General features: G+C 39.4%; 1 protein-coding gene across 1 annotated transcript; it reads left to right on the top strand.

The window, feature by feature from the left end:
- Positions 1-6893: 6893 nt before the first annotated feature.
- LOC107757411 (uncharacterized) lies at positions 6894-9582 on the top strand. The gene is made up of 5 exons (XM_016574879.1): positions 6894-7056; positions 7153-8267; positions 8377-8532; positions 8645-8737; positions 8889-9582. Exons 2-5 carry the CDS (start codon positions 7167-7169, stop codon positions 9204-9206), a joined length of 1668 nt encoding a protein of 555 aa, XP_016430365.1. The 5' UTR covers positions 6894-7056; positions 7153-7166; the 3' UTR covers positions 9207-9582.
- Positions 9583-10437: the final 855 nt, after the last annotated feature.

Below are 10437 nucleotides of genomic sequence, written 5' to 3'. Positions count from 1 at the left end.
CTGAGTCTGAGTCCCGAAAGGGAGAGACACTAACAGAAACACTGAAGTTCTGAGTCTCCAGCGCGTCCAGTGAGACAATAGCAGATCAACCTATGTTCTGAGTCTCCGGCCTGTTACAGGGAAGGCAGCAACAGAAACAACTGTTCTGAGTCCCCTGTCTGCCAGGGTGAGACAATAGCAGATCAACCTCCGTTCTGAGTCTGAGTCCTGTCAAGGAAAGGACTGCAACAGATCACCAACGTTCTGAACCGCTGGCCCGTGAGGGAAGAGGCAATAACAGACACCTAGTCCTGAGTCTCCAGCTTCGAGGCAGCAACAGACACGACCACATTCTGAGCCTCCAGCCTGCGACGAAAGAGATAATCTCCGTTCAGACTTCAATCAGAGTCTTTGTCCCGTGAGACAACAACAGATGCAACATGTCCTGAGTCTCCATCATAGAGAGACAAAGTGGATCGACCAAGATCTGAGTCTCTAGCCCAGAGAGGCAGAAGACACACAGACATCTGCAACAAGGTTAAGCTCCGGTGAGCAAACCTTCCCTCCAAGGTACCTTTGCTTGCGTGTTCCAGGCTAAGGACCTTCTGCACCTACTCCAGGGCCACATCTGCGTGTTCCAGATTTTAGGACCCTTTGGTGCTCCAGGAGATCAGCATCCTCCAGCGCTTCATGTTCAAGGCTGTCGAAACAGATTCCTGCTCCTTTCCCCACTGCATTGTTACCAGCACAACCAGTGGATGAAGTCACCGCTACCGGACTGCTCACTCAACCACAGAGAACGTAAATATCACTTATCCAAACCTCTTCCAGAGTAGAGCCCTGCATTTCAGCCCGGGTCCGACGGGCCCCGACTTTTTTACGCCCCTCGGGCCGGGCTTCGGGCCAATTTTTACGTCATAGTTCAGATGCGGGCCGGGCCTCGGGCCTGTTTTAGGCTTTGGCATTGTTGTATATTATCAGTATATGATTTTCTAATTTACATTAGACATTATATAGCTGATTGCAGTTGATAACAAATAATCTTTCCCATATTTGTTTGATGCATAATAAGGTTATTCACCTTATTTCTTTCAGAGTAGCAACAGTTTATCTTTCCAGATAACGTAGCTCTAACATAGCAATACCTAACATAATCACTTGCCTTTTATGCATCTTATGCACTTTATTCCTATTTCATTTATGAATTATGTATTCATTTAGTAGTTGTTGATTACTCTTGTCTGTCTTTTGTTAATAAAGTCTATTTTATTACACTTGTGTCTTCCTTGTGTTGATGATACAGAAAGAGGTTCTACAAGTAAGAGATCCCACCAATCTTTCTTATGTGATGTACTCATAACCACACCTTAGTTAACACGTGATCCAAATATCATAACGTCATTGGTGACGTCAACGAGTATCCATCACCACACTATTTCGCCTCCCTAGGTTGGCAAAAGCAAAATTCACTACAACACACACAAGCATTATCTGACTCGGCTCCTCCTGACGCAGGTTTACAAGTCACTTTTTCCTGCGTTCTTCAGTCAATTTCTTGCCTTTTCCCCCCTTGTGAACAACAAATTTTCGTGCACAATTAAAGCTCCTTGCTCCTCATTTTAGTTAAATTATTTTCACCCTCCCATCTTTCCTCTGTAGTATCCTCCTCTCTTCCCTCACCTACTCATTTCTCATCGCTGGATGTGAATGCAGCAACTGACACTTTATGCTCTACTTTAACCTCTTGTCTTGACGATATTTCTCCTCTCTCCTCCAGGCCGTACTGGAAAAGAAAGATCAGGCCCTTTCTAATGGAGCATGCTGCACAACTTCTTGTCCACAATCAAGCACAATCAAACCTCTACAAATGATTCAGAATGCAGCGGCACGACTGGTCTTCAATGAGCCCAAAAGAGCCCATGTTACACCTCTCTTTATCTCCTTGCACTGGCTGCCGGTTGAGGCTCGCATCAAGTTCAAGACATTGATGCTTGCATATAGAACAGCCACAGGCTCAGCACCCGCCTACTTCCACTCACTACTACGAATCTACATCCCCTCCAGAAGTCTGAGATCCGCTAGTGAGCGACGCCTCATGGTACCATCACAGAGAGGCTCAAAATCACTTTCCAGAACATTCTCGTTCACCGTTCCTGGCTGGTGGAATGATCTTCCCACCCCTATCCGGAATGCTGAATCCCTGACAATTTTCAAGCGACAGCTGAAAACTCATCTCTTTCGAACCTACTTGACTTCATCATCATAAAAAAAAATAAATAAAAAATAAAAATTCTCTCTCTTTATCTATTCCTTCTCTTTCTAGCGTGTACTTATTTGAACAATGTCTAAAAACTTGGTATTACAACCACTTCCTGTGTCTGTTTGCCTCTTAGCCAGTGCAGTGTTGACAGAACCGGGCTAATATGGTCATACTTCCTGGTTCTAGTAAGAACTCTAGCTGCTGCATTTTGGACCAGCTGGAGTTTGTTTATTAAGCGTGCAGAACAAGCACCCAATAAAGCATTACAATAATCTAACATTGAGGTCATGAACGCATGAATTAACATTTCTGATATTTGACATTGAGAGCATAGGTCGTAATTTAGATATATTTTTTAGAAGGAAAAATGCAGTTTTACAAATGCTAGAAACGTGGCTTTCAAAGGAATGATTGCTATCAAATAGCACACCTAGGTTCCTAACTGATGACGAAGAATTGACAGAGCACCCATCAAGTGTTAGACAGTGTTCTAGAGATAGCATATGTTGTAATTTAGAGATATTTTTGAGATTGAAAAATGCAGTTTTACAAATGCTAGAAACGTGGCTTTCTAAGGAAAGATTGCTATCAAATAGCACACCTAGGTTCCTAACTGATGACGAAGAATTGACAGAGCAGCCATCAAGTGTTAGACAGTGTTCTAGGTTATTACATACAGAGTTTTTAGGTCCTATAATTAACACCTCTGTTTTTTCAGAATTTAGCAGTAAGAAATTACTCGTCATCCAGTATTTTATATCGACTATGCATTCCGTTAGTTTTTCCAATTGGTATTTTTCGCCGGGCCGCAAAGAAATATAGAGCTGAGTATCATCAGCATAACAGTGAAAGCTATGTGTCCTGATGATATCTCCCAAGGGTAACATGTAAAGTGTGAAGAGTAAATTTTCCGGGCTGCTCTCTTTAGGGTGCGAGTGTGCTCATTATACCACGGTGTCAGACTGTTTTCCTTAATCTTCCTTAAGCGTAAAGGAGCAACCGTATCTAAAATGCTAGAACAGAGAGAGTCCATACACTCAAAAAAATGATTCTTGCCAGTAATTGAAATGAAGCAAACAATTTAAATAAATAAAGTATATTTAAAAAAGTATAAAATAATAATTATTATTCCGAATTACGCTTTCTCAACATGAACGTAATGAATCCGAAACCAACCTGATCAAATTACATAAACTATACCTAATTTGTTGCAGTAAAGCGCGAATGCAGATGTTGCGCATGCGCATATTAGATTTTTTTTTTTAAACTGAAGGCGGCAAATCGACTAGGGCGCGACGACGGTGACTCAACAGTAGCAAGGAAGATTAAGGAAGAACAGCTGAGGAGATTATACAAGGTAAGATATTTTCTTCATTTATAATTGATGTAGACTTAAACATAAACTATTTTTATTATTTGATCGATCTTGATTTACCTTAACTGCCCTAACTGCACTTTTTGGCGAATGAACTAACGTTAGATATTTTCGGCCTTCCCTGCTAACCTTATCTTGATCATTTTAAAATTTACTATCTTACTATTCGAGTATGTGCATAATTTTTGCATTTAAGCAGATCACGCATGATTTTTTTTTAAACAGTGTCATCTCGACATACGGTAAACGTTAGGATCTCGCGTAAAATCAAATCTGTTATCAAATATATGCAACTTGGATCATTTTAAGATATATATGGTCGACTATGTGCATCTTTTTAGGCAGATTACGCGTCTATTACTTTTTTTTTTAAATAATAGTTTAGCCATCTCGACGTAATGTTACATTTTGGTAAATCTAAAAACAAATCTGTTAACAAATATTTGTAACTTGAATCATTTTAAGATAAATGGTCGACTATGTGCATCTTTCTAGGCAGATTACGCGTCTAATGTTACTTTTTTTTTATTTTATTTTTTTTATAATAGATTAGCCATCTCGACGTAACGTTACATTTTGCTTTTCTATAAATATGCTTTCAAACATGCTCGACATTATATGAAAGTTGCATGTAAATGTTTGTAGGATGTCCTGTTAAAACAAATCGTGTCCATGAAGTGGAACATGCATTCTTTTCATGCTGAGTTGTAACGTTACTTTCATTACAAAAATCAAATCATATGTCGTTTTTAATATTCCAGAGACATTGTTGTGAAAGTGTGTGGAACAGAAGTTTCCAGTAGGTATGAGTTATTGAAACATTCTAAGCTCAAACATGGACATTTTGGGGCAAGGTTCAGGCATCCTTGTGTATACAGTAATTGTCCTTGCACTTTTAAATCATGGAATAACCTCTTAAGTCATATATACCGTGCCCACTGTGATCAGTCATCTTCAAAACAAGATCAGTTAGCCACATTTTCATGCCAGCTGTGTGCATGCATTGAGTCAAATGAAAGAGATTACTTCAGCCATCTAAATGAACATTTGCGCAAACATGAAACTGTGACTTGTGTATTTAAAGAGTGTACATTTAAAAGTAACATTTATAATACATTTCATACACACAAAAATAGGAAGCACAATCCACATGGTCTAACTGACTTTAAATTAGATGTTGTCACAGTCACTGCAGACTGTCAGGAGTCGGCCAGTTCTCCCGTTGATTTTCCCGCATTTTCAACAGAATCTGTGTTAGAGACATGCAGTGATGCTAATAATGATGAAGATATTTCTAAGGCAAGTGTTCTTAATATTGCCCTTGTTTTATTAAAGTTGGAAAACATTTTGCATGTCCCAGCCACTGCGGTTGATGAATTACTTCAGGAACTACATTATTCATTAACTTCAGCATCAAATCAAGTGACTTGTAGCATCATTTCTGACATTTTTAGAAATCACAACTTAGAAATTGATGAGTCTGTCATTCAAGAGCTTTCTGAAGCAGTGGGCAGGTCAAATCCCTTGGTTAAAGCCATAGAAAAAGGTGGACCCCTTGCCACAGCTTTCAAGCGGAAGCAATTCTACAAGGAACATGTAAGTGTTGTAGAGCCAATTGAGTTTATCCTTGATCAAAAGAGTCGAAAGACCTATCAGTATATACCAATTTTGCCTTCTCTTCAGCTGTTGTTTAGTTGCAGTGATATTTTACAGTGTGTTACTGGTGACCACGAGAGACATAAAACTGATTCAAGGGTAGAGAAAGAACAGCAGTACAAGTCTATCAGAGATGGTCTTTATTGCAAGGAAAATTCTTTTTTTTGTGGAGAGGAATTAAAATGATCTTTGTCATTGTACATTGACGATTTTGAGCTCTGTAACCCCTTAGGCACCTCACGTAAAAAGCACAGACTTTGCGGGGTCTATTGGATTTTGAATAATTTGCCACCCGGATGCAGTTCCACACTTTCATCTATCTATCTGGCAGTTTTATGCAAGACTGAACATGTAAAGTCATATGGATATAACACAATTTTAGAGCCCCTTTTACAGGAATTGGTTACTTTAGAGAGTCATGGTGTCTACATTCCAGAGCTTGGACGGTTTGTGAAAGGTACAGTCCAGTCTGTCATTGCAGATAATTTAGGGGCCCACAGTTTAGCAGGCTTCATAGAAAGCTTCTCTGGTGAGTACTTTTGCAGGTTTTGCGTAGGGAAGAGATTGGAGATCCAGGCTGAATCTGTTCAGACCGGGGACTTTGCCCTTAGAACAAAGGAAATTCATGATGCACATGTTACATCTGCAAAGGAAAACTCTGCTACATTTTGTGGAGTAAAAAGAGGTTGTGTGTTAACAGAGAATTTATCTCACTTTCATGTTACTAGAGGCTATCCACCTGATATTGTACACGACTTGTTTGAGGGCATTGTCCCATTGGAACTTGCACTTTGCTTGAAAGAATTTGTTTCCAAGAAGTATCTGTCTCTTGATACTCTAAACAGCTTGATCTTGAACTTCCCCTATAAGTAGGGTGATAAAACCAATAAACCTCACATTATTCCATGTACATATGCCTCCAAGAAGACCATTGGAGGTAATGCACATGAAAATTGGAATTTACTGAGATTGCTTCCATTCATCATTGGAGACTTGATACCAGAGACTGAGCCTGCTTGGCTTGTACTTCTTGATTTGAAAGAAATAGTTGAACTTGCTGTCGCCCATATTCATAACGAAGAAACAATAGCCTACTTAAACTGCAAAATTGTAGAGCACAGACACAGATTTGTTGAACATTTTCCAGCACAACTGTTACCAAAACATCATTATGTGGAGCACTATCCGCAAATGATTCAAAGTTTTGGACCTCTAGTAGGGCAGTGGACTATGAGGTTTGAGGCGAAACATAGTTTCTTTAAGAAAGTTGCTCACCACACAAATTGTTTTAAAAACATAATGCTCACACTGGCTGCCAAACACCAGCAAATGATTGCTTATCAGATCCATTTCTGTAGCCTTAAGAAGTCCTCACTAGAAGTTACAAATGTCTCCACACTTCCTGTGGATGTTTTAAACAAGGAAGTGGTAGCAGGTTTAAGACAGAAATATCCAGGAATTAATGAAGTTCATCTTGCAAAAAATGTGACAAACAATGGGATAAATTATAGAACTGGTATGCTGATTTCATTTGGGTCAGCTGGTGGACTCCCAGAGTTTGCTGAAATTCTTCAAATCTGTATTGTTAAAAGCAGTTTGAATTTTGTTGTGAAGGTACTGTGTGCATGGTATCAAGAACATTTTAAAGCTTTTCAGTTGACTGTCTCTCCTGATAGAGAGGTTGCCCTGGTTGATCTAGATCAGCTAACTGATGCTTATCCACTGTATGACTATATGGTAGGAGGAAGACGAATGGTGACCCTGAAGAGGCACATCCTCATTTAAGGTAATGTATTTATGAAGTGTTTTTATTTAAAATAAGTTACAGCACAAAAATTGTATTACTGATTTATGTCATTTTCTGCTTCATTCCCTTTTTTAGAAAAGAAGAGAAAAATGTCAAGTCCGGTCATTCTGAGGATTGTTTTTGGTGGGGATGACGATGCAAGAAAGCTTACACTTAAGACAGGAATCCCAAAGTCTGTGGATGACCTTGTACTTGAAATAATGACTGTTTTTGGGGTGAATCAAAAGTTCAGGCTCCAGTACAAAGATAAGGACTTTGGAAATGAATACATGAATCTCATGTCAACCAGTCAAATTGAAGACAGGGATACCCTGAAAGTGATTTTTCTATCAACTGATGACTGTAACTCCTGCATGCAAGAGACTGCACCTGATGCACCTTCCTGCTCCAGCATTCGTGTTCCTTCACCCAGCTCAGCCTGTAGCTCTGACACTCTTGACACAAGAGATGTTAGCCCTTGTGACATTGACTCAGTCCAGGAAGTCAACTTGTCTGATGACTCGTTTTCCAGCAGCGCTGAGACTGTCTTAGTTACGTCTTCAGAGTCGAGAACCAGTTCTTGGCCTCAGGTTTTTGTAGTTCCTCGTTTTTCATGTTCTGCTGAAATTCAGCTTCAGAGAGCTGACACAGAGTTCAACAAAAGTGGAATGCTACTTATTCCACCACCCAAACTAAGAGCTGACATTCTTGAAGGCATGGCTGAGGAGATCTTTAGGTATGCAGCATACCCCACTGATAGTCAGCTTGATCAGGCAGCTGAAGCCTTGATAAATGCCCACCCTTGCTTGAGGGAAAAAGGAACTCGCACTGGGCATGAAGGATGGAAACACTACCTAAAGATTAAGATGGCTAATTTTCGCTCTAAACTCAGCAAGATTGGACACCCCGAAATCACTGTGAACTCTCTTAGGAACAAGCGTAAAGGTCAGGGTAAAGCAGCATCAAACATCAAAAAGCCAAAAAAAGCTGAGGTGAATTTCCTTCCTTGCCTTCCAAAAGGAGAAACAGCAGAAAGCATGGAGAAGGAAAGAATTGCTCTCTTAACTGAAGTAAAAAAGAAAAATAACGAGGCAGTCGTTAAGGAAAAAATGCACTTGACCTTCTCCTATAGGCGGCAAGAGTTGGTTGAGGACTTGCCAATGGTTACTGATTTACAAAGCAGGTGGCCTGCGCTGTTCACAGTAAATGAAGTAAGTGTTATTGATATTAACACAAGAACTATTTTGTAAGTTTCAGTGAATTCCTCCACAATACGCCTATACTGTATTTCATCATCTTCATTTCCCTTTTTTCTCTCAGATAAACGCAGAATTCATGCGGATAACGACTGTGCCACTTATGTCAAAGTTCTTGGCACAGCTGGACAAATACACTGCTAATCTACAGAAGGTTTTCAGCAGCAAAGGAGGTGCTTCTGGACAGAAGATATCACGCATTATGGCAGTTGCAGACAACGTGTGGTAAATTGCATTTCATTTCTTTAGAAGCAATAACAAATATCAAACTATAATCAGTTTTTATTATAGTGCCATTTCTGATATTGTTTAATTTTGTGTCAAATTTTCAGTGTGGTGACATACACATCAAACGAGATTGTGTCATACAGAGTCTGTGTGTGTACCTCAATGAGGACATGACAACAGTCATCAAAGAATTCCAGGTTTGTATAAGTATGCCCTTTTTTTAAGGACCTAACATACATTGCCAGCCTGTATGTTGCCAATATTTCAGTGAAACTGAAAATGTGTTAATTTTTTATTTATTTATTATTATTAAATTATTTAATATTTATTTACTTATTTTGGCCTTAGGACTGCAACCCTGAAGAAGCAGAAAGAGGAATTTCTGAGACCACTCTGGGGCTTTTTGTGATTCGCAAAGAAGGTGCTGGTGCTGAGGATGAGCCGGGTGATGTTGGAGTTGTGATAGAGGGTGTAAAGCTGCTACAACACTTAAAGAGTATTTCCTTTGGATTAGTAATGCTCTTCGGACTGATCTACGCTCTCAACTTAAGCTACCTTCAAAGTCTCAAGTTCACATTTGAATTCTTCCAGAAGGTACTGATGAATTTAGATGGCAGCAAGCTTTCCCCAAAGGTTCAAGCACTTAAAATTAAAATGTTTCAGTGAATAGGACATTCACTGTTTGCCTACATGTTTCCAACAACTGGAGGGACATTGAAAACCTTTAGACAAGAATGCCCTGAAAGAAATATTTCTACAAACTGATGACACTAACTCCAGCATGCAAGAGACTGCACTTTCCTGCTTCCTGTAGCTCTGAAACTTTTGATACAGGAGATGTTACATATATTGCTATTGAGTCCAGGAAGTCAACTTTTCAGATGACTCGTTTTCCAGTAGCGTTGAGGGTGTCTTGGGTTACGTCTCCAGTTCTTGGCCTCGTTGTAGTTTCTCGTTTTTCATGTTCTGCTTAAATTCAGTTTCAGAGAGCTAAAACAGAGTTCAACAAAAGTGGAATGCTACTTATTCCACCACCCAAACAAAGGTCTGACAAGGTTAGTATGAAGCATACCCCTCTGCAGTGTGTTGGACACGTTTTAATGGCCTACATGCTGAAATGTGAAAACCTGTTATATGTATTAAAAAAAGTGTTGAAAACTTGATATATGTGAAGTAAAATATTTGCGCTGTGCTGTTGGGAAATGTCAACACCTGTTGATGCTTTATTTTTCGTTAGTTTAGCCACTGTATTGAATAAATACTTGGGGTTATGTTTGTTTTCTTCTAAAAGAGAAGAAAAGTAATCAGATCTAGCAGTTTTTAATGCTTTTCTGTAGGATAGGTTACTTTCCCGCCAAGCAATACGAAATACCTCTAGTTTTGTTTTCCTCCAGCTGCGCTCCATTTTCCGGGCTGCTCTCTTTAGGGTGCGAGTGTGCTCATTATACCATGGTGTCAGACTGTTTTCCTTAATCTTCCTTAAGTGTAAAGGAGCAACTGTATCTAAAATGCTAGAAAAGAGAGTGTCCATAGTTTCTGTTACATCATCAAGTTGTTCTGAGGTAATAGATATGCTAAGGAATTGAGATAAATCAGGAAGATTACTTACAAAGCAGTCTTTTGTGGTAGAAGTGATGGTTCTATCATACTTGTAACAAGGAGTAGAATTTACAGTTTTAGCTATATGAAGTTTGCACAAGACTAGATAATGATCTGAGCTATGTACTTGGTGAACGTGATTTCACCTATAGATTTGGTCTGAATATATTTTATTAGCCCATATTTTCATAAGCCCACATAAATATGTGGCTATATGTTACAGCTCCCCCTTAAAGCTCTTGTTTTTTTCTCCTTTTCCATCTCTCCTATGCTAACCTATTCTGCTCACAGGTGATCT

This window comes from Sinocyclocheilus rhinocerous, unplaced genomic scaffold (assembly GCF_001515625.1).
Source record: "Sinocyclocheilus rhinocerous isolate Xijiao unplaced genomic scaffold, SAMN03320098_v1.1 scaffold1284, whole genome shotgun sequence".
Classification (NCBI taxonomy): domain Eukaryota; kingdom Metazoa; phylum Chordata; class Actinopteri; order Cypriniformes; family Cyprinidae; genus Sinocyclocheilus; species Sinocyclocheilus rhinocerous.
This window is presented reverse-complemented; position numbering and strand designations above follow the sequence as displayed.